This window comes from Salvelinus namaycush, chromosome 33 (assembly GCF_016432855.1).
Source record: "Salvelinus namaycush isolate Seneca chromosome 33, SaNama_1.0, whole genome shotgun sequence".
Taxonomy (NCBI): Eukaryota; Metazoa; Chordata; class Actinopteri; order Salmoniformes; family Salmonidae; genus Salvelinus; species Salvelinus namaycush.
In genome coordinates this window covers 9,074,912-9,100,512 of record NC_052339.1, presented here as the reverse complement: position 1 = coordinate 9,100,512, position 25,601 = coordinate 9,074,912, and the positions used below count along the sequence as shown (strand labels likewise).

Here is a 25,601-nt window from a genome sequence, read left to right as displayed (position 1 = left end):
GGGGAGGGGGCAGGGTATATGCAAATTATTACTGTAGTATTTAGTATAGTTAGAAAAGTGATGTGTTTTTGCAGACTGTAGTGTTTTTGCAGACTTTACTGTGGTATTTACAACAGTGTTTTTTTGTGGATACTACTATGTATAATATAGAATTCTAGAGTATACTACAAAATTCTATAGTAAGCACTACATTATTGAGGGATACAAAAGTGTGTAAGGTAGTATAGTATTCCACAGTATGCTACAGTTTACTACAAAATGATATGGTAAACTGTAGAATTGTTTCATGTGGGCTGTAAGAAGGCAGAGGCGTCCCCTTACAAGTACTACAGGAGTCATGCAGGAAAACCCATAATTTCCTGTGGCTTCCTTAAAATAAAATAACATAAAAAAATCCAATTCACCCTTCTACTATCTAGAAGTCACCACTAGCCGGTCTCCGCCCAGTAACCTGCCCTGAACTTAGTCACTGTTACTTGTAGGCTACCACCCAGTACTCTACACTGCATCCTATAGACTGCTGCCCTATGTATATCGTTATTGAACACTGGTCACTTTAATAATGTTTACATACTGTTTTACGCATTCCATATGTATATACTATTGGGATGGCATATTGCTGCAGATTGCTGTCGTAGCCATGCTGTTAACTTCTACTTGGTCACAATCCCGGATCCGGGAGCACCCTCATCAGTAAAAAAGCTGACTAGCATAGCCTAGCATAGCGCCACAAGTAAATACTAGCATCTAAATATCATTAAATCACAAGTCCAAGACACCAGATGAAAGATACACATCTTGTGAATCCAGCCATCATTTCTGATTTTTAAAATGTTTTACAGGGAAGACACAATATGTATTTCTATTAGCTAACCACGATAGCAAAAGACACAACTTTTTTTCCCACCATTTTTTTCCTGCATAGGTAGCTATCACAAATTCGACCAAATAAAGATATAAATAGTCACTAACCAAGAAACAACTTCATCAGATGACAGTCTGATAACAAATTTATTGTATAGCATATGTTTTGTTAGAAAAATGTGCATATTTCAGGTATAAATCATAGTTTTACATTGCAGCCACCATCACAACTCTCACCAAAGCAACTAGAATAACTACAGAGACCAACGTGAATTACCTAAATACTCATCATAAAACATTTATGAAAAATACACAGCGTACAGCAAATGAAAGACAAAGATCTTGTGAATCCAGCCAATATTTCAGATTCTTTAAGTGTTTTACAGCGAAAACACAATTTAGCATTATATTAGCTTACTACAATAGCCAACCACACAGCAGCATTGATTCATGCACGTTAGCGATAGCGAATAAACCAGCAAAATATATTAATTTTTTCACTAACCTTCTCAAAACTTCATCAGATGACAGTCCTATAACATCATATTACACAATACATATATTGTTTGTTCGAAAATGTGCATATTTAGCGGCACAAATCGTGGTTATACAATGAGAATAGTAGCCAAGCTGCCAACAAAATGTTGGGAGAAATCTTGGGAGAGGCACCTAATCTAATCAATAACTAATCATAAACTTGACTAAAAAATACAGGTTGGACAGCAAATGAAAGATACATTAGTTCTTAATGCAACCGCTGTGTTAGATTTTTAAAATTAAGTGTGCCTTGAGTTCTAAATAAATCAGCGACAGTGACACTAGCAAAGCACCACCACACCTCCTCCTCCATGCTTCATGGTTGCAACCACACATAAGGAGATCATCCGTTCACCTATTCTGCGTCTCAAAGACACATCGTTGGGAACAAAAATTCTCAAATTTGGACTCATCAGACCAAAGGACAGATATCCACTGGTTTAATGTGAATTGCTCGTGTTTCTTGGCAGAAGCAAGTCTCTTATTATTATTGGTGTCCTTTAGTAGTGTTTTCTTTGCAGCAATTTGACCATGAAGGCCTGATTCACGCAGTTTCCTATGAATAGTTGATGTTGAGATGTGTCTGTTACTTGAGCTCTGTGAAGCATTTATTTGGGATGCAATCTGAGGCTGGTATCTCTAATGAACTTATCCTCTGCAGCAAAGGTAATTATGGGTCTTCCTTTCCTGCTGCGGTCCTCATGAGAGCCAGTTTGATTATAGCGCTAAATCGTTTTTGCAACTGCACTTGAAGAAACTTTCAAAGTTCTTGAAATGTTCCACATTGACTGACCTTTATGTCTTAAAGTAATGATGGACTGTCATTTCTATTTGCTTATTGTGAGCTGTTCTTGCCACAATATGGACTTGAATTTAGATGTTTTTGACACTTTTTTTGGTTACTGCATGATTCCATATGTGTCATTTCATAGTTTAGTGTCTCACTATTATTCAAAAATGTAGAAAAGAGTAAAAATAAAGAAAACCTCTGGAATGAGTAGGTGTGCCCAAACTTTTGACTGGTACTGCATATATATTCTGGACTCTGACATTATTCGTTCTGATATTTCTTGATTTTCATTATTTCATTATAATTTATTAATTTATTTGTGTGTTTTGTTTTATGTTGTTCGGTATTACTTCACTGACGGAGCTAGAAACAGAAGCATTTCGCTGCACGTGTGATAACATCTGCAAGATTTGATTTGAGTTCAGATCATGGAATTCTGAACACATCATGCTTCTACGCCTACATTTAAACGTGTCTATGGCGCTATATTTACATGCCAGTAACCATTCCTCAAAAGGAGGCATACGTAAAATATGATAATAGCAAAACAACAACTTAATGGCAGTAGCTAAATAACTGCTGTAACTCGATAACCTCTGTAGCTAGCCAGGAAGCTAGCAAAGTTAAAGGGATTGCAAACAGGTTAGCATAACCATCTATGTATCTAGCCAAACAAACATTTGTTTTTCTAAATATTAACTAATTGGATAGCATTTATAAGGCCAGCAAAAAACATACACTAGGAAGTTATTTCCTCCAATGTTATAATGAAAAGGTGCCTCTCACTCCCAAAAGACATGTGGGCGGAATGCTGATGACGTCGCTCACTGTATGCACTGTCAATAGCCTGATTGAGTCCAGACTGAGGAGAAACCTACATACGATGTGTCACTGACCAAATCTGAACATAATCAGACCGCAATGCGACTTCTGTGTGTCAAGAAATGTCTTTTCAATGCAAACATTTTATTCTGATAGCAGAATTTGCATGTACTGTAAGTGTCAGGTGTAGACATTCCCCAAGTTGCCTACAAGACCCAGCAACATGAAAATGCAATAATTTAAAGGAAATAAATAGGGGAAATCATTGCATCACAAGAACACAACACAACATATATTCTTGTACTTTTGGTTCTGCTAAGCTTGGTCAAATGTACCATCTAAGTGCCTCTTTCTAGACTATTCATCGTCTTGAAATAAATTTGCATTACTTCAAGTAAGTATGATGAGTGACTGGCTTGAAGCTCATTACTGCACTGCTGATACTACAGTGTCATAGTCTTATATTTAGCACTATATCTCATGGGCCATCACATCCTAAGTGACAAGCAGTGAGGGACACAGCATCATAATATTCATGAATATTAATATCAACACACTGAGGGAGAAACTCATTATTTTCTGCAATCTGAAAACCAGGATCAACAACAATGCAACTTTGGGAAGAAAGTGAGAAATATGCAAATTCCATATTTAGTGAAAAGTAGGAATAGGGTTCCATTTTGGGACGCTGATTATGAATACAGCTACAGTTTGAATAGTTTTACTCATGATGTTCATTGCTGAACATTGAAGAATATGATGAGCCAATATAATCATTTCAACATAAAATTTACAGTGGCTACTCTTCAATTGTGTTCAGATTCTCCTAAAGTACTTTGTTTTTACCCAGTGTTCTTTATTTTCCCACTGCACATTCCGCTGATGACTCTTGCAGTATGTTTGTGTCCCAAATGCCTTCCTGTTCCCTACATTTTGACTACTTCTGACCAGGAATATTTGGGACATATTGTATGCTTCTCAGACTCAATGGTTAACACCAATAAGAGAGAGAATTGACAGAAAGAAAACAAAGAGGAGACCATCAAATGGAAGGGAAGAGGGAACTCCATACAATGGAGCCATGCTGTCAGGTCTGCCAGCTAATTGGAGTTTGACAGTCGTCAGACAACACAGGACTAGGGGTTTTACTATATACCTGCTAGCACTTATTGAATTAGACAAGTCAGAAAATACAGAACACGCTCAGACGGTAAACACTAAAAGGTAATTATTGGAGGTCCGTTTATGGGCAATCTCACAAGCCACAGTGCAATCCGCTGTTTACAGTACACTGTCTGTCTGCCAGTCTGGATAACTGGCAGGCTGGCACACTAGTATGGAGTGGGCAATATACCCCTGTGCTGCATGTATTCATGCAGTATTATTGAGTCCAGTGATTTATGCAGATTTATACAGTCGATTCATGCAAAATTCTAATCTATTCATGCAGTATTATGAAATGGATTAAGTATTATACAGTCGATTCTTGCAGCAGTATGGAATCGAATCATGCAATTCATGCAGTATTATTGATTAATGTAGTAGTATTGAGTCGATCCATGGATCCACGAGTAAAATAAGTGACAAAAGTGTATGAATTGCTATGATATTTCCTATCTATGACCTAATAGGCTATGCAGACACTGTCGTTTTTATGAACTTGTCCTCCAGAAATGCAATATTGTTTAATGAGTTTGGCAACAAAATAGAATACATATAATTCAATAGGGATGCATTGGAGGCGATTCGAGGTAAGCATAGATAACTAACATACAGTATTGTATTTGCCCAAGTAAGGCTTGGTCGATTACAACCAAATTATGATAAGTGTACTATATTACATATTTGACCACCAAAAAATGTTACTTTTACATTACCGTGTAGTTCACCAATAAAATGGTCTGACGATGATGTGGACATACTCGGCATTCATATCCAGAAAGAAAGAAATTCTCACGACAATACATTTGAATAAAAATTTTGCAAAAATATATATAATCTTGCTACCGTGAAAAGGAAAATACCTGTCTATTTGTGGAAAAATCACCTTGATTAACTCTTCAGTCATATCCGAGTTGACCTATTTGGTTATGGCCTTGCCCGCCTTTACCTAGCGACCTGTTTTTTAAAAATGATATGTGTGAAAAATATTTAAATTTATTTGGAACAGCAGGCCAGACAAAATTAAACAGGCCAATTTATATAATGAATATGAATTCAGAAGGCAGAAATGATAAAATATTAAAGCATTAGACCTCTCACTAAAGGCTTCAGTCATACAAAAGTTATACTTAAATCCAAACTGGTTCTCTAGCAGATTAGTAAGAATGTCTCACCCCATGTTCCCTAGCCTTGTTCCCTTTATTCAGATTACAACCTCTCACTTTCGGTTATTTGAAAATGATATAATCTCCAAAATATCTCTATTTTTAAAACAAGCCATATAAAAAGTTGGTTGCAATTTCAGTTTAATCCACCAGAAAAAAACTGAACAAATAATACAACAAATATTATGGTGAAACACAATTATAAACTGGGTGGTTCGAGCTCTGAATGCTGATTGGCTGAAAGCTGTGGTATATCAGACCGTATACCATGGGAATGACAAAACATTTATTTTTAATGCTCTAATTACATTGGTATCCAGTTTATAATAGCAATAAGGCACCACGGGTGTTTGTGGTATATGGCCGATATACTATGGCAAAAGGGCCTTATCCAGGCACTCAGCGTTGCTGAAATATACTAATTGATAAAAAAAACATTTTTTGAAAAGATGTTTAAAAAAGGTATAATCTTTGTAAATTATATCACACATGCAGCTAACAAAAATATCTGGAAATGTCTTCTCTATTCAAAATTACAACCAACTAATTGCAGCATTACTGCAAAATGGAAGAGGCAAGTTGAAGGGGGGAAAAGTAAGGAACTTGTCTGTTGCCTCTGCATTAGAGACCAATATTGGATCAAGAAATTTGTGATAGATAAAAAAGTATACCAGTTTCATTTAAGGAGCAAAAAAATGACAGCTGTGCCATATAGATTGCAAAATAGTTGGGAAGAAATTTTTGATGTACCGATTACATGGCACATGGTTAATGAACTGATACGCAAAACGACATGGATTCAAAACATCGAATTTTTAATTTAAATGATTAGATAAAATTCTTGTAACCAACAGGATGTTATATATATGGGGGATACAACCATCCCAGCTCTGAAGATTTTTCTGTGAAGAGACAATCATTAGATAATTTGAATTGCAACATTTACCTGGAGCTAGCTCCGCAAATAGCACTGCTGGGTGATTTGAAAAGTCATAGTCAAATCGATCAATAATATATTAACTTTTTTAAATTATCTTTAAAAAAACATGTCAAATACTGTATGGACTTCAGATATAGATGGGATTAAAAAAACAAAAGATAAGTATTGTAAAATTCATTGTGTCTGTAAAATATACGTATATATAGTATGTATGAGCTGGAAGTAAAAGCCTAAGTGTTATTGCCCATTAGTTTGCTTCAATTAGGGAGGTAGGGATATGGGGAAAATAAGGAATCATGTAGTGTAGTAACCAAAAAAGTGTTAAACAAATCTCAAAATATATTTTATATTTAAGATTCTTCTAAGTAGCCACCCTTTGACTTGATGACAGCTTTGCAAACTCTTGGCATTCTCTCAACCAGCTTCACCTGGAATGCTTTTACAACAGTCTTGAAGGAGTTCCCACATATTCTGAGCACTAGTTGGCTGTGTTTCCTTCACTCTGTGGTCCAACTCATCCCAAACCATCTCATTTGGGTTGAGGTTATGTGATTGTGGAGGCCAGGTCATCTGATGCAGCACTCCACCCCTTACCTTCTTGGAAAATAGCCCTCACAGAGCCTGGAGGTGTGTTGGGTCAATGTCCTGTTGAAAAACAAATTATAGTCCCACTAAGCGCAAACCAGATGAGATGGCGTATCACTGCAGAATGCTGTGGGAGACATGCTGTTTAAGTGTGCCTTGACTACTAAATAAATCACTGACGGTGTCACCAGCAAAGCACCCCCACACCATCACACCTCCTCCTCCATAATTTACAGTGGGAACTACACATTGCAGAGATCATCCGTTCACCTACTCTACGTCTCACAAAGACACAGTGGTGGAACCAAAAATCTCAAATTTGGACTCATCAGACCAAACAACAGATTTCCACCGGTCTAATGTCCATTGCTCGTGGTTCTTGGCCCAAGCAAGTGTCTTATTCTTAATGGTGTCCTTTAGAAGTGGTTTCTTTGCAGCAATTCAACCGTGAAGGCTTGATTCAAGCAGGCTGGTAACTAATGAACTTACCCTCTGCAGCAGAGGTAATTCTGGGTCTTCCTTTCCTGTGGCGTTCCTCATGAGAGCCAGTTTCATTATAGCGCTTGCTGGTTTTTGTGACTGCACTTGAAGAAACATTCAAAGTTCTTGAAGTTTTCCGCATTGACTGACATTCATGTCTTAAAATATTGATGCACTGTCATTTCTCTTAGCTTATTTGAGCTGTTCTTGCCATAATTTGGACTTTTACCAAATAGGGCTATCTTCTGTATACCAACCCTAACTTGTTACAACACAACTGATTGGCTTATTCTAAAATTGATGTAATGTTTTTTTTTCCTGATCAATTTACACACAATACCCCATAATGACAAAGCAGAAACAGGTTCAGAAATGTTTGCTAATATATATATATATATATATAGTTGATGTCGGAAGTTTACATACACTTAGGTTGGATTCATTAAAACCAGTTTTTCAACCACTCCACACATTTCTTGTTAACAAACTATAGTTTTGGCAAATTGTTTAGGACATTTACCTTGTACCTTGTTTACAGACAGATTATTTCACTTATAATTCACTGTATCACAATTCCAGTGGGTCAGAAGTTTACATACACTAAGTTGATTGTGCCTTTAAACAGCTTGGAAAATTCCAGAAAATGATGTCATGGCTTTAGAAGCTTCTGATAGTCTAATTGACATCAATTGAGTCAATTGGAGGTGTACCTGTGGATGTATTTCAAGGCCTACCTTCAAACCTATTTGCTTGACATCATGGGAAAATCAAAAGAAATCAGCCAAGACCTCAGAAAGAAATTGTAGACCTCCACAAGTCTGGTTCATCCTTGGGAGCAATTTCCAAACACCTGAAGATACCACGTTCATCTGTACAAACAATAGTACGCAAGTATACACACCATGGGACCACGCAGCCGTCATACCGCTCAGGAAGGAGACAAGTTCTGTCTCCTAGAGATGAACGTACTTTGGTACAAAAAGTGCAAATCAATCCCAGAACAACAGCAGCATAGGACCTTGTGAAGATGCTGGAGGAAACAGGTACAAAAGTATCTATATCCACAGTAAAACGAGTCCTATGTCGATATAACCTGAAAGGCTGCTCAGCAAAGAAGATGCCACTGCTCAAAAACCGCCATAAAAAAACCCAGACTACGGTTTGCAACAAAGATCGTACTTTTTGGAGAAATGTCATATGGTCTGATGCAACAAAAATAGAACTGTTTGGCAATAATGACCATCATTATGTTTGGAGGGAAAAGGGGAGGCTTGCAAGCCAAAGAACACCATCCCAACCGTGAAGCACAGGGGTGGCAGCATCATGTTGTGGTGGTGCTTTACTGCAGGAGGAACTGGTGCACTTAAGAAAATAGATGGCATCATGAGGATGGACAAATTAGGTGGATATATTGAAGCAACATCTGAAGAAGTTAAAGCTTGGTCGCAAATGGGTTTTCCAAATGGACAATGACCCCAAGCATACTTCCAAAGTTGTGGCAAAATGTCTTAAGGACAACAAAGTCAAGGCATTGGAGTGGCCATCACAAAGCCCTGACCTCAATCCTATAGAAAATGTGTGGGCAGAACTTAAAAAGCGTGTGCGAGCAAGGAGGCCTACAAAAATGACTCAGTTACACTAGCTCTGTCAGGAGGAATGGGCCAAAATTCACCCAACTTATTGTGGGAAGCTTGTGTAAGGCTACCCAAAACATTTGACACAAGTTTAACAATTTAAACGCAATTCTACCAAATACACTCAATTAGTATGTAATCTGACCCACTGGGAATGTGATGAATGAAATAAAAGCTGAAATTAATAATTCTCTCTATCATTGACATTTCACATTCTTAAAATAAAATGGTGATCCTAACTGACCTAAGACAGGGAATTTTTACTAGGATTAAATGTCAGGATTTGTGAGAAAAAAAACTTTCTGATCAATTAGTTATAATGGACACATTTTTTCCACTTTTCTTTTGAAAACAAGGACATTTTTGAACGGTAGTGTACGTCACTTTTACATAAGTATGCAGACACTTTACTCAGTACTTTGTTGAATCACCTTTGGCAGCGATTACAGCCTTTAATCTTCTTGGGTATGACACTTGAAGCTTGGCAAGTATTCTTCCATTATTCTCTGTAGATCCTCTCAAACTCTGTCATGTTGGATGGGGAGCAATGCTGCACAGCTATTTTCAGGTCTCTCCAGAAATGTTCGATCGGGTTCATCTCCAAGCTCTGGCTGGGTCACTCAAGGACATTCAGAGACTTGTCCCAAAGCAACTACTGCATTGTCTTGGCTGTGTGCGTAGAGTTGTTGTCCTGTTGGAAGGTAACCTTCACCCCAGTCTGAGGTCCTGAGTGCTCTGGAGCAGGTTTTCATCAAGGATCTCTGTAATTTGCATTTTTCCCCAACTAGTCTCCCTGCCGCTGAAAATCATCCTCACAGCATGATGCTGCCACCACGCTTCACCGTAGGGATGGTGCCAGGTTTCCTCCAGACATGATGCTTGGCATTCAGGCCAAAGATTTGATCTTGGTTTCATCAGACCAGAGAATCATGTTTCTCAGGGTCTGAGAGTCCTTTAGGTGCCTTTTGGAAAACTCCAAGCAGGCTGTCATGTGCCTTTTACTGAGGAGTGGCTTCCGTCTGGCCACTCTACCATAAAGGCTTGATTGGTAGAGTGCTGCAGAGATGGTTGTCCTTCTGGAAGGTTCTCCCATCTCCACAGAGGAACTCTGGAGCGCTGTCAGAGTGACCATTGGGTTCTTGGTCACCTCCCTCACCAAGGCCCTTCTCCCCTGATTGCTCAGTTCTAGGAAGAGTCTTGGTGGTTCCAAACGTATTCTGTTTAAGAATAATGGAGGCCACCGTGTTCTTGGGGACCTTCAATGCTGCAGACATTTTTTGGTACCCTTCCCCAGATCTGTGCCTCAACACAATCCTGTCTTGGAGCTCTAAAGACAATTCCTTCGACGTCAGGGCATGGTTTGTGCTCTGACATGCACTGTCAACTGTGGGACCTTATATAAACAGGTGTGTGCCTTTCCAAATCATGTCCAATCAATAGAATTTAACACACGTGGGCTCCAATCAAGTTGTAGAAACATCTCAAGGATGATCAATGGAAACAGGATGCACCTGAGCTCAATTTAGAATCTCATAGAAATGAGTCAGAATTTTTATGTTTTTATTTTTAATATATTTGCAAACATTTCTAAAAACCTGTTCTTGCTTTGTCATCATGGGGTACAACAAAATATATTAGGGATTGGATATGATGCAGACAATAACATTGCTGGAAGCTACAATATATCTGTATTATTAAAGCTGATCTATCCCCCCAAGAAAATCATAATAATAAAAAAAGTCTCGGTGGTTCTCTTTTCCAAAGTTCTTGTTGCAAAATATGAGCCTTTGACTGAGGAACATTTTTGATGACTAAAAGTTAGAAGCCTTAGTTGATACATCCATTTTTGGATTTATAAATTAATGATACAGTATATACTAATTTATTATTGACGAATATAACTTAGATCAAATCAAATCAAGTTTATTTTATATAGCCCTTCGTACATCAGCTAATATCTCGAAGTGCTGTACAGAAACCCAGCCTAAAACCCCAAACAGCAAGCAATGCAGGTGTAGAAGCACGGTGGCTCGGAAAAACTCCCTAGAAAGGCCAAAACCTAGGAAGAAACCTAGAGAGGAACCAGGCTATGAGGGGTGGCCAGTCCTCTTCTGGCTGTGCCGGGTGGAGATTATAACAGAACATGGCCAAGATGTTCAAAATGTTCATAAGTGACAAGCATGGTCAGATGCCTCATTTGCTTAGTTCAACTGTCGTACCCAATCAGAACCCAAAATACAAGCTAGTTTTACACCAATGTTTGTGAACAACGTAAGTGTAAGCAAACACTGTACAGCCTCAAAACATGGTTATCACTATACATTTAATATAATGGATGGTCAGTCCTTGCATCCATAGCCCTATAAATTTCTCTAGCACCATCCCTTAGCTTTTTTGCAAAACAAGGGCTGGGAGAAGGCTTTCTTATTGTTTCAATGAAGGATTCTAGCTTTAATTCCCCTTGCACAAACACAGAGGAATAGTCAGTAAAGCAGCAAAGTCATTGGCAATTCTTGTCAGGTCTCTAGTGAGCATTGTTTAGTGCTGCAGAGGGGAGATAGGAAAATAGAGCCCCAAACGGATACAGAATAATTATATTCTCTCTCTCTTTATTGTTAGTTGTCCTTGTTCTCCAGGATTATACACATTCAGTAGTGTTTTTTCAGTTTCTTCAATTTTTCCTATGATCAGTAGAGTGCTCAGGGGAACTGGAGAGCGGCAGCGTTTGTTTACAAAGCATCACAGACTACCAAGAGGTTAAAGGGGTTTTGTCCACATCAATAGCTGGGATGGAACAGATTTTTTTTGTGAGTCACTGCACCCCTACAGAAAGAAACTCCAGACACAAGCCTTCTGATTGCATTGCATTGCTCACACTTCAGAGCCATACTGAAGTATGCCTCCCTCCACGAGGACTTGGCTTGTTAATAAATACCCTCCCTCATGCTAATGGCTGTCTAAAATGGCTCGCTGAAGATCAGGTGATCGTGAATCAGCAACTCCAAGAGGCACGTCTAGTGGAGTTTGACAAAAACACACATGCTCCATTTTCATAATGCTGATTTAGTATCAGGTCCCCCGTCCATGTAATTATATTCATTGATTATCACCTCAAAGGAAAAACTGATCCTATATCAGCAGTCCTACTTTGAGACACTTCGTGAATATGGGTCATTCTGTGCACGGTATACAGTTCACCTTGAAGAGAAGCCATTTCAGCACCATGTACAGTTCCACCCTGTAGTCATCAGTATAATCCTTTATGACATACAGTATGTATAATGAGCCCTAAAAGCATGTCATATATTATGCAGTGTTAATTTTGGCGGCTATTTTAGATTTAGTTTTAGGCTTAAAATACCTTTTTAGTTAGTTTTAGTCACATTTCGTCATTTCAGCCTTCGTCTAGTTTGAGTCACAGCCATTATAGTCACATGACAGTCCGTGCATTTTTTTTCTATTAAATAATATGCTACCTCTAACTTCCATCATGTGCATATTCAGATAGCCTTGTCCAAGTAGGTCTTTTAACCTTTTACATTTCAGTAATTTAGCAGACGCTCTTATCCAGAGCGACTTACATTCATCTTAAAATAGGACAACCACATCACAGTCATAATAAGTCCTCAATAAAGTAGCTATCAGCAAAGTCAGAGCTAGTAAGAGGTGAAGAAAAGTCAAGTGCGAGTGTTCATTCACAAAATGCTTTTTTAGGGGGTGGGTGCTATGGGAAGCTGGTTCCACGATTGGGGTGCCAGGACGGAGAAGCGCTTGGACTGGGCTGAGTGGGAGATGCCCTCCCATAGTGCTAAGAGACCAGAGGTGGCAGAACGGAGTGCTCGGGTTGGGGTGTAGGGTTTGAGCATAGCTTGAAGGTAGGGGGGGCTGTTCCTCTTGCTGCTCCATAAGCAAGTACCATAGTCTTGTAGTGGATGTGAGCTTCGACTGGAAGCCAGTGGAGTGTGCGGAAGGAGCAGGGCGACATGAGAGAACTTGGGAAGGTTGAACACCAGGCAGGCTGCAGCATTCTGGATAAATTGCAGAGATTTGATGGCACAAGTGGGGAGCCCAACCAACAGCGAGTTGCAGTAGTCCACATGGGATTAGTGCCTGGATTAGGACCTGCTCCACTTTCTGTGTGAGGTAGGTTCCAAATCTACGGATGTTGTAGAACATCAACTTGCAGGAGTGAGTCACTGCTTTGATGTTTTCAGAGAACAACAGGGTGTTTTCCAGGGTCACGCCAAGGTTCTTTGCACTCTGGGAGGGAGACACCGTGGAGTTGCAACCGTAATGGATAGGTCTTTGAGTAGGCAGGCTTTACCGGGAGGAAGCGCAACTCTGTCTTGTCGAGGTTGAGCTTGAGGTGGTGGGCCGACATACAAGCTGAGATATCTGCCAGGCACGCAGAGATGTGTATCACCTAGGTGTCAGAAGGGGAAGGAGAAAAGTGGCTTAGTGTCATCCGCATTCTATGATAGGAGAGACCATTGGAGGATATGACAGAGCCGAGTGACTTGGTGTAGAGAGAGAAGAGGGCCTAGAATCGAGCCCTGTGGGACACCAGTCGTGAGAGTATGTGGTACAGACACCTGGTGGGTGATAGATAAGAACAATGTTAAGTTTGAGTAGACAAGTGACAGTGACAGCATGGAAATCAAATGAGGAGATGGACAGGTGAGAGAGGGAAAAAATTTAATATCTCCACTTAGGAGAAATTAGTAGCCCTGTGCCACCTTCGCAATGACCAGATGCTCTCTGATAATGAGAGAAAACAGTCAGATGAAGAGAGAGCAGCTGGAGTAGCAGTGTTCTCTGGGGTGATCCATGTCTCCGTCAGGGCCCAAAAGTCAAGGGACTGACTGAAATGCAGCATAGGCTGAGATTAATTTAGCGTTCTTGACCGCAGATCGGCAGTTCGAAACGCTGCCAGAGACCAGGAATTCCACATGGATTGTGCGTGCAAGGTACACTAAATTAGAAGGGTTGCAGCCAAGGGGGGGGCATCTGAAAAGTCTACACGTAGAGGAGCAAACTGAGATAGAAAACACAGACAGTTGCAAAAGCTACAAAAAATAAAAATTAGATTCTGAAAATCCCTAGATAAGATACTCAAGTGAGAGAGTCATGTGGAGCCTTTCTCTCTTTCCTTCCTCAAATAACTCTGCAGAACCATCATTGTTTCGTTGACGGTCTTAGTTTTGCGACACGACCACCGCTGAGAAAACAGAGGAGACTGAAGTAGAAATGCTAATTGCTAATTGCCTTGAAAAGGTGAAGAGCACACCTCCCGGTACTAATTGCTGATTTCCTAGGAGAGGAGAAACCCCTCCCCCTCCAATAAAGCCACTGATTATGAAAACAACAAGTCACAAATTGCCCCGTCCCTTAATCCTGGTTGATGTGTCAACAATCATCTGCAAGTTACTAGCAGTCAGCAGTTCACAACACCAAGTAGGCTACCGGGAAGACAGGTAGAACTTAAAGCAGATTCCCTTGTATACCTTAGCTTGCAACATTGATATTATGGCAGATTGTAACCAATGCCAACCATAATTAACCATTTAGGCTATAATAAAGCCTTGGCTGCAGGTTAAACAATTTACAGCTCTGATTTTCTCCAGCATAACCATCAAAGAGCGGTAAATTATAGGGGTGTCCTTGAAAAGGGGAGAATTGAATTTAAGGTTTCCAAAAATCCTAAAGTATTAATGTACTCCTAATATTCAACATACAGAATAGGAAAAAAGCAACCACAACTAGCATTTGCGGACCGTGGTGCCAGAGTGGCAACACAGATGAATGAATAACAGAACACATGGGAAAATAGAGTTTCCAGTGTGCTCAAAGCAAAAATAGCCTACTTGAAAGAAAGAGAGAGTAAACATTATTGTTTCAGGTTGAGGTTAGTTCCATGTGAAGTGTCTTGGCTTCGCGTCAGTTCAAAAGACTGACGTGACAGCCTGAGAGCAGTGTGGAAGCCGGGCAGAATCAGATCACAAAACTGAAAGATATCAATTCTGCAAATGAGAGGATTGCATCAAATATGCTGCATGCATGCATACTTATGGTTGGACAAAATACATGTTATCGTCATAGATTTAGTCAGGAAAAATAGGTTGTTGACAATATTTTTTTTGTCATAGTTATTGTTGACAAAATGAACACTGATACAATGGTTTAGTAACCATTAGTTGCTGGGATGTGCCCAGAACCTCACGCCACCACAGTGTTTTCAATTTACATATTAGACACACTTTACATACATGATTTAATTTTGCTTATTTATACAGTAATTATTATTCAATGTGTCCTCACCTAGGATTTGAACTGACAACCTCTTTGTTCACTGCCTTCCGATCTTCCTGCTATGCCACCATATCTGTGTCAATAACTGATTTCACCTGTATTCCTACACTTTGGACTTTGTTAAAAATACACTCAAGAAAAACTATTATAATATCATAGTGATTCAGGATTAACATCGAAAATATAATAGTATGCCCCACCAACATTATACAGAAAACCCTCAAATTGCTGAAATAGGTAAATTAAATCAATGACAGTCAGATTAACTGATAACTAAAATTGCAGTGCAGATGGCACTCTTTTGCTATGTGCAGAGATGTATTATAGGTATTGAATCTGTAAGGGAGTTCTGAAAAAGCTAGACTTTGTGACACAGCAAAACATTTGCAGTTTTGTGAAACTTGATTGGATGTGAAATAAATAAGCCCAGCTTGGTGCTGGGCCTTTAAGTGCCTGTCCTTATGCCTAGGCTTTTCACCGCTCCTTCTCACAGACAACAATTCCAGAGTGAAGCTGATGGAATTAGCGATAGCAATCAACACTAGCTTCTTCAGTAAAGCCAGCGTGTGGGTGTTTTTTTTCTCCCCCTTTATATATTGCGGCCTCGTGTCATTCTGGCAGTTTGATTGTGAATGATATTGGACACCGGGTGAGTCGATGGCCAGCGCATGTGATTGCTGTCATGCCAGGAAACTTGCCAGTGTGCCAGCCAGAGACCATCAAAGAGTCAGGAAGAAAGCCAGAATGCAGCAGTCACTGACAACATCAGTGGATAGCCTCAATGGAAAGCCGGGCCTGTTTTGTTGCCTCATCACGTATAACACAGTGAAGTGAAATATCATTGGCCTGGCTTGATTGATTCATAATTTCTCTCTCCAACACCCCCTTTCCCTCCATGTTTTTCTTTTTGTTGTTCCCCTGTCTCTCTCCAATACGTCAGGACGATGCTATCTACCAAGCTGGTAGTCATATCCTTCTACTCCACCCTGTACCTTGACACTTGTTTACTCTTGAGGATGAGGCATGTGATGAAAGCCAGCTTCCTCTGAGAAAATAGGCTTTCGACAGTCACCTCGTTCCTCTCCCTCAGGATGATAAATGTAGCGTCATCTCTAACACTGTGACTAGCTCTCTTTGTTAGCACTAAAATGGGTGGCTTGACATGTCGCTCCTCTGATCTAAAGTATGGGGTTATAGCTCTGATAAATATTTATGTTTTTGTGCTGTCTTATCAGTTAAAGAGCTGTGTCAACATGACAGAGGAGGCTCAGGCCGTTGGCGATGTGAGGTAGTGGGTCAGTGATTTTGTCTAGCCTCATGATGTGATTTGATTATGCTGTCTTTTGTTAACCCTCACATATGGGAACATCTAATCCTCCTCTATCTGTCATGTTAAATCGCTAATTTGAGTGACTGATTCTTCATTTAGATTTCTCTATTCCCACTGTTGTTTTTGAATTGTTGTGTGAATGAGAGACTGGAATTAGTTGCACGTTGCTGGGAGATGGAGCCCATCCCCTTAACCTATGGCTAAGCTAAGCTGATCTTTACATTAGGGAGTTCTCAAGTGGTGCACTCCTCTCTAATTTCTATGTCCTAACTATTGAAAGGTATGTCAATACAACAGGAACAGTCCTTTTGACTGAGTGTACTATGACATAATCGATGATCTCTAGGCAGCCTACAAAGAATGTCCCATAAGAACGGCACATAAAACCCTTACCTTGCCAACATACTGGTTGTCATTCCCTGTGTACTCCTCTAGAAGAAAGAATTGATTCCACATCCATCCTCGTTTGGAGCGCTGGAGTATCTTTCCATCATCCTTCTCCGGTGATGTTCCCAACAGATTCACAGTATTTCCAGGTGCCACGGGCAGGGCAGTGATTGGCCGCAGAATGGAGACCATAAATAGAATCTGGAAGTGATTGGTTATCATGGTATCCAATCACGTGGGGAAGGAGTTCTGTATGACTAATGTGTTATGGTAATGAGCTTCTGGTAGGATGCACGCTGGAATGCAACGCCACTAAATCATGCATTGTAATCCTTTTCCCTTTGATAGCCTATTGATCCCTGTGAAGAAGAAAGACAAGGGTGAATCAGAGAGAGAACACAACAATGATATTAAATTCAGGTAGACATAATTTGTTTCAATATCCGCCCAAAGGTAATATCGCCTGCCTGTGTCCAATATTAAGAGAAAATTGGCTTCAAAGCTGTTTAGCGTTGCCAGTATTTTAATTGCTACTGTTTTTCTCCATAGATAAAAAATAATGAATTATATGCTCTGCAAGATGAAATTCGAAATTTCTTCAAATGCGTTCATTGATTCTCTTAGTAAAGGAATTCTAGTTTCAACTGGCGTCTCAAACAGTCTGCCATTTTATCTCAAATTAGCTCTGGAACTGCTAGTTCCAGGAAAAAAACATGTGACAGTAGTTTTAGTTCATGCAAAAATAAGTTACTGACTCATTCCTACATACACATTTTTAGCTGGCTAGCTAGCTGGATGACGTGAACTTGCGGTTTAGTTCATAGTTTTTTTGCTAGCTAGCTATCAGCTGGCTAGCTAGTTTGATTAAACAGTTGTGAAATTACAACACGTGTATCATTTCTAGAAACAAAAGATAGTGATAAAGTAAATGAAAATACAGCCAGCTAGAATTAAATTAAAGGAAGTTAGCTAGCTTGCTAGCTACTTAGCTACATATACAGTTGAAGTCGGAAGTTTACATACACCTTAGCCAAATACATTTAAACTCAGTTTTTGAAAACTCCTGACATTTAATCCTTGTAAAAATGACCTGTCTTAGGTCAGTTAGCATCATCAATTTATTTTAATAATGTGAAATGTCAGAAATTATTTATTTCAGCTTTTATTTCTTTCATTACATTCCCAGTGGGTCAGACGTTTGCATCCATTCAATAAGTATTTGGTAGCATTGCCTTTAAATTGTTTAACTTGGGTCAAATGTTTCGGGTAGCCTTTCACAAGCTTCCCACAATAAATTGGGTGAATTTTGGCCAATTCCTCCTGACATAGCTAGTGTAACTGAGTCAGGTTTGTAGGCCTCCTTGCTCGCGCACACTTTTTCAGTTCTGCCCACAAATTTTCTATGGGATTGAGGTCAGAGCTTTGTGATGGCCACTCCAATACCTTGACTTCGTTGTCCTTAAGCCATTTTACCACAACTTTGGAAGTATGCTTGGGGTCATTGTCCATTTGTAAGACCCATTTGCGACCAAGCTTTAACTTCCTGACTGATGTGTTGAGATGTTGCTTCAATATATCCACATCATTTTCCTACCTCTCGATGCCATCAATTTTGTAAAGTGCACCAGTCCGTTCTGCAGTAAAGCACCCCCACAACATGATGCTCCCACCCCCGTGCTTCACGGTTGGGATGGTGTTCTTTGGCTTGCAAGCCTCGCCCTTTTTCCTCCAAACAAAACGATGGTCATTATGGCCAAACAGTTCTATTTTTGTTTCATCAGTCCAGAGTATATTTTTCCATGTGCAGTTGCAAACCGTAGTCTGGCTTTTTTATGGCGGTTTTGGAGCAGTGGCTTCTTACTTGCTGAGCGGCCTTTCAGGTTATGTTGCTATAGGACTCGTTTAACTGTGGATATAGATACTTTTGTACCTGTTTCCTCCAGCACCTTCAAAAGGTCCTTTGCTGTTGTTCTGAGATTGATTTGCACTTTCGCACCAAAGTATGTTCATCTCTAGGAGACAGTACGCGTCTCCTTCCTGAGCGGTATTGCGGCTGCGTGGTCACATGGTGTTTATACTTGCGTACTATTGTTTGTACAGATGAACGTGGTACCTTCCAGGCATTTGGAAATGTCTCCCAAGGATTAACCAGACTTGTGGAGGTCTACACATTGTGGAGGTCTTGGCTGATTTCTTTTGATTTCCCCATGATGTCAAGGAAAGAGGCACATCATTTGAAGTTAGGCCTTGAAATACATCCACAGGTACACCTCCAATTGACTCAAATGATGTCAATTAGCCTATCAGAAGCTTCTAAAGCCATGACATAATTTTCTGGAATTTTCCAAGCTGTTTAAAGGCACAGTCAACTTAGTGTATGTAAACTTCTGACCCACTGGAATTGTGATACAGTGAATTATACGTGAAATAATATGTCTGTAAACAATTGTTGTAAAAATTACTTGTGTCATGCACAAAGTAGATGTCCTAACCGACTTGCCAAAACTATAGTTTGTTAACAAGAAATGTTTGGAGTGGTTGAAAAATGAGTTTAATGACTTCAACGTAAGTGTATGTAAACTTCTGACTTCAACTGTAACTCAACCACAGTTTTCCTAGCCTGCTTCATATTCAGCTTAAGCTAGCCATCTTCCTGTGTATTGATGAAATGGTGACTGACCACTAACATAGCTATATCTATGAGTATGTGTTCTATAAGAAAAAGAGCCTCCCACGTGCAGAGCTGTGGTCTAGTGGTAACACTCCCAGGCACAAGATGCACATATGATTATCTATTGGGTATCGGGCTTCAATCCTAAGCATCCACCCTCTTTACTATTTCATTTTTGGATCTCTTAATTATTTAATTTGCATTAATGGGATAATATTCATTTACATGTGGCCCTGCTTCAGTTCCAGCAATGGAAACTATAATACTAATTTGTTCACAGAAAAAAACAGGGTCCCCTTTGTTTGTTCAAATCTAATGCCTTCGTTGACATTAGGGTTCTTTTTTCAGATTGTTGAACAAAAGTGGTGGAATTATAAAATCTGGTCCTTGTTTGTTCACGGTCCCTCGTTAGATACACAATGAATGCTTGTCATGATGGCACTGGCACTATGGCATTTCCACCAGCCTCCCACTAAATGGGCTCTTTTCGAAAAGGAGGACAAGATTTATTAGGATTAACTTCCCAAAGACCATAAATTATGTATGAATCCCCAAATTACCTATCAAGTCAGGCCCTGATGGGGACTTTACTTCATCTAGGTACTCTATCGAACATGCCATGAAGCCAATAATACAGTACCTTTAGAAGTCACTGCCAGCAAGCCAATTATTCTCATCAAGCATGGGATACTTTTTTTTATATATATACATGTGTGTGTGTGTGTGTGTGTGTGTGTGTGTGTGTGTGTGTGTGTGTGTGTGTGTGTGTGTGTGTGTGTGTGTGTGTGTGTGTCTGTGTGTCTGTGTGTGTGTACACTGTGTGTATGTATATAAATAGGGGGTATTTTTAAGACAGTTTGGAAACAAGAGGAGGATACAGGTAGGTGGAGCCCATTTAGTAAGAGGCTGGTGGAAAGGCCTTCATTGTGTATCTAATGAGGGACCGTGAACAAACAAAGACCAATTTTATAATTCCCCCACTTTTGTTCGACAAAAATAACCCTAATATCAACGAAGGCATTAGATTTGAATGAACAAAGGACCCTGTTTTTGTCTGTGAACAAATTAGTATTATGTTTTTCATTGATCGAACTGAAGCCCCGCCACATGTAAATTCATATTATCCCATGAATGCAAATCAAATAATTAAGCTAATGAGATCCAAAAATGAAATATTAAAGAGTCTTAAAGAGCTCTGCGGAATGTAATTCATGTCATTAGAGATTGAGCTAATGCCTGTGCTGAATCAAACCATGACTCTCATACAGACAGGTTATGTCTTGTATACAAATGTTAATAGGTTATGACAATATCAGAGAGAGACAGTCGAGATTGGGAATACTGGTACGGTCTCAGCTGTCATCCAAGGTCAAGACTTCAAAATAATAAGTGGGACTAGACCATTAATGGTCCTTTAGAGTGTGCAAAACCACCATCTACCAGTTTTCCAGATGTCTAACCTCAGTAAAACAGCAGGACATAAAAAATCCCTAAATTCAGAAAAATTGGCAATACATGAGGACAAATTCATAATTTTCACAAAGCATGAGATTGATAACATGTATGAACCAAGAACATTTGATATCGACTGTGGTTTTCTCTCTCCATACCCCCAGATACAGAATGAAACCAAGAACATTGGGGATGTCGTGGGGTGCCAGCAAGCCATAAACTGATGATGATGTACTGTTATCACTTCACTATGTGCCCAGGGTTTGCCATGAATATGACAGGCGGCAGGCGGGCGCAGCATCCCAGAAATCGGGAAACATTGGCTGGAAATTAATCTGGGCTGATTCCCGTGATTGCATTTTCTAATTATCATTCAAGGCTGTCCTTGAGTTTTAATAGCATTCTGGATATTAAGCTTTGATGCACCATGCCTATTAAGCATTAGGCCAGTGTGTCTTTTTAGAATTCCTCCAAACCCTCCATTAAAGGATGAGCTGAGCAGAGTGTACTGACTGGAATACTTGTCCAGATGCTATAGACTCCGCTCACTGAATTATCTAGACTTGATTAGTCCATTAAATGCCTACAGTGTATTAAAAAGTTGTTTATGATTAGATTAGGTGGTAGAAAGCTTGAGAGGCTTGGCATGCAAACAGACAGAGAGAGGCATGAAAGGACAAAATTGTTAAATATGCTCTTACAAGTTAAGTCTTTGAGTACAGCGTTTAATTTATGGTTGTCCATTCTGGCAAAAGCTAGTGGAATAAACACTATTTCACACAAACACACACACACACACACACACACACACACACACACACACACACACACACACACACACACACACACACACACACACACACACACACACACACACACACACACACACACACACACACACAGTTGGGAGTGTTTAGACTCCGAAACAGACATGGTCAGTGGAATTGCACTCGCCCTTTATACTGTATGAGTATCCTGGGTGCGTTTCTCCTGAAATCCAAAAACCTGTCTGCAACAGCAGCCTTAATAGGGAATATATAACCACTTGCAGCCCAGCTCGGTCCATTCCATTTTACAATAGAATGCTCCCTAGGCCTTTATAATAATGTGGACACTGATGATCACATCTCCCTCTGCAATAATCAAACTTAAATCACATAGATACTGTATCTTGCTTTGCAATCAACAAACTCATTGAAGGGCACCAGTGGTCTATGACCCATCATTTGAGATTGTTGTGCTTATGACATTACATCATTAAAAAAAAAATGGGTCAAATACAACATATTCTATATTTGGTTTATATGATGTCCCTGTGGATGGTTTGAATACATATTTGACAAAAAACAAACGTGGTACTTCTTGAAAATCTAAACATTTTAGAAAAACGGTACACTTGAGGTTTAGGCAGTTGTGGTCTATTGAGGTCAAGGGATATTTATAATAACTATTAATGTCTATTTTGTGATTTACAGATTGAGTGGCTCTTGGCCTACTGATTGCACACTCACAGACCCCCACAGAGCCTAGTCTACTACAGTAGAGGGGTGATGCAGCTGTTGAAAAGCAGCAGACCTGTAAAAGTGCCCACTTGGTGGAGCCCTAGACCTTTCCAACATCGCTAGCATCACGACTGCCGGCTGCAGTCTTTGGCAAGGCTTGACAGCCCTTTATAGATGCTCTGAAATCTGCCGCAATTTTGAAATGCTCTCTTCACTTTGTAACTTGAAAAGTGGTCCAAAAGGGGTTAGACTTCTTACATATGTGAGGCCATAAACAGACAATATCATTCCCATTGAATACATCATCGCTGTAGATAGTTATAGTTAGAGCTGTAATTTTGATCCGAATGTGACACAATAAGTGGAAAGATTATAATTTCTTTCAAAGTTTATTTTGCAGTCTATTTATGAGTTTATTGATCATATTTTAAATGATGTGTTTTGAATGAGCCCCACGACACAAAATGCACTTTGTTACAGGATCCCAGCAATTTCGAACAATGACACCCCACATTATATATTGTTTTTATAGAGCTTTTTTCCTAACTATATCAAACATGTTAATTTAGAGATGGTCCGTTATGTTTACATTTGAGGCTGTTGAAAGATGTGGTTTCGTGTTTGTATGAGAGCCATGCAGTTTTTTGTGTGTGGGAGGGCAGGGATTTGCTATTATTCATTCCAGCACTGAAAGGCCATTACATATCTGACAATAATTTAGGGAACATGTTAGTGGTTAATTTGTGTTAAACAATAATGGCATTACACAAACGACCCAGTACAAAATGCACCCTTATAAATCACCTGTGTGACCATAAAGCTGTCTCTACCAAGCCCCACAAAACACAGCAGCGGAGAGAATGAGAGGAAGAGAGGGAGAGAGAGAGAAAAAAAGAGAGAGGGAGACAGAGACAGAAGGACAAAGAAGTGCGTTCTTTGCTTCAGGGTACATACGACATCCTAACATACTCATTAAGTGCTGTGCTCAAAACCCCATGATCAACCCCTTCACCTTTCCATGCTTTTGAGCTGAGATAGGATCAGCAGTACAGTGCCTCACCATGAATTCTGCTCACACTTAATTACAAGTAACGTTTTGCCATCTCTACCACACAAACACACACAAACACAAACAGACATACACAAATCCATCTGGCAGCTGACATAAGTCTGAATATCACTTAGCTTATTGGTGAAAGGCCGTTCATTAAAAACATCTAATCAGAGTGATACACTGGAGGAAGGAAACTGCCGTTAGCAATGCCAGTCCTATTTTGTTTAGGAAAAGTATCTGCATGTATGTAGCTACTGCCCTTCACGTCTGTAAATCTGTCACACGAGCACCGTGTCCATCCGATTTTGTTTAAGAAAAGTATCTGAATACATGTAGCTACTGACCTTCTTCTAGCACTTTCTATTTTGGAGTTTCCTAAGACTGCAGTGGTTTTACAGAGATGGAGAGGAAAGTTGACCCCAGAGATTTGGTAGGACTAAAACTTCATAAAATATTCAACACAGAGGTTCCAGATATCAACCCCTTGATTATATGTTATTTGTAACATGGCAGGTGTCCAAAGTAAAGAATACTGCACGTTAACAACATGTAATGCATTGATTCAATGATTTACCTGTTCGCAACAATCCAGCACCTATCTATTGCAGGTGGGTTATTTCACACCACCATCCAGAAAAGTGAGGCAAAATATCCTTTAAAACAGAGAACAGAAAATCAGAAACCTTACCTTTTGTATTTACAGCTTAGTAGTGTCCATCTGTGTTTCTGAGTGTCGTGTTACTCTGTCCCTACTCCTCACGTAGCAGTGCTTAGAGGTGGCGCTTATTCTGAATCCTCTCGGCTGCACTTACATTCCAAGACTGACAACAGTGCTGCGAGAGCGAGTGTGAGCGTAAGTGTCTGTTCAGCCTGCTACTCTCCTTCTCCCTCCCTCTATTTCTCCACCCCCTGCCTCTCTTTTTTTCTCTTCTCCCCCACCCTCTGTCTTTCCAACCTCTCTCTCCCTGCCTATCTCTCTCCCTGCCTATCTCCCTCCCTCTTTCTCTCTCTCTGCCTCTCTCTCCCCTCTCTCTCGCTGCATCACATCTTGCTGTGGATGTCGGGAAGACTGAAGCGGATAAGAAAAAAGAGAGAAAAGAAAAAGGAGCAATGGCAACAAGGTGACAAGGAAAGGAGAGTGTCCTTACTCCCAACAGTTGACTATAGCAGCAGTGGATTGAGGATGGGGAGGTTAGGAGGCGGAAGGGGGGTGGACCCCTGGATGGCACAGAAAGATCTCCATGTGAACGCAGGGAGAAAGGGGGAAAGGCAGCTATGTAGAGAGGAGGATCACTAGTCTAAGCTAGGATGTACTAAGCTACTCTTATGGATTGACTCTGTGATGTTTGATGTCTAAAGCAATCGTCCCGATCTCCTTTCCATTACAGTGGAATGAAGGAGAAACAGGCATAAGTTGTAAATAACCCTCTCAGAGGGAGGATGTTTCTCCATCGCCTCCTGGTGACTTGGCCAACAGTGAAACTTAGTGCGTGCGAGCAGGAAGTCTGTCCAAGCGGGCAGCACTCCATCATATCTTTTCATTATTTCCCTTTTGAAAGTGATACAGCATTTTAATTTAGTTGTGGGAAATGGAGAGAGATAATATATCATCACAGTTGTGTTTGATGCTGAGGAGAGAGAGAGAGAGAGAGAGAGAGAGAGAGAGAGAGAGAGAGAGAGAGAGAGAGAGATAATATATCATCACAGTTGTGTTTGATGCTGAGGAGAGAGAGAGAGAGAGAGAGAGAGAGAGAGAGAGAGAGAGAGAGAGAGAGAGAGAGAGAGAGAGAGAGAGAGAGAGAGAGAGAGAGAGAGAGAGAGAGAGAGAGAGAGAGATACATGCTAGTATATATACATGTATCTTGAGCTGATAAATAATGTGATGGAGAAACTTGGAAATGCATGGGATGTCCCTCA

The 25,601-nt window shown here is 40.0% G+C and overlaps 1 protein-coding gene across 1 annotated transcript in view; it reads right to left on the bottom strand.

The window, feature by feature from the left end:
• The window catches only part of LOC120027972 (cadherin-10-like), a 56,208-nt gene extending 39,119 nt beyond the window's left edge, over positions 1-17,089 (bottom strand). Inside the window, exon 1 of the mRNA XM_038973069.1 lies at positions 17,012-17,089. Within this exon, the coding sequence (XP_038828997.1) occupies positions 17,012-17,074 (63 nt within the window). The 5' untranslated portion in view covers positions 17,075-17,089. The remainder of the gene's footprint in view (positions 1-17,011) is intronic.
• Between the last annotated feature and the right edge of the window lie 8,512 nt (positions 17,090-25,601).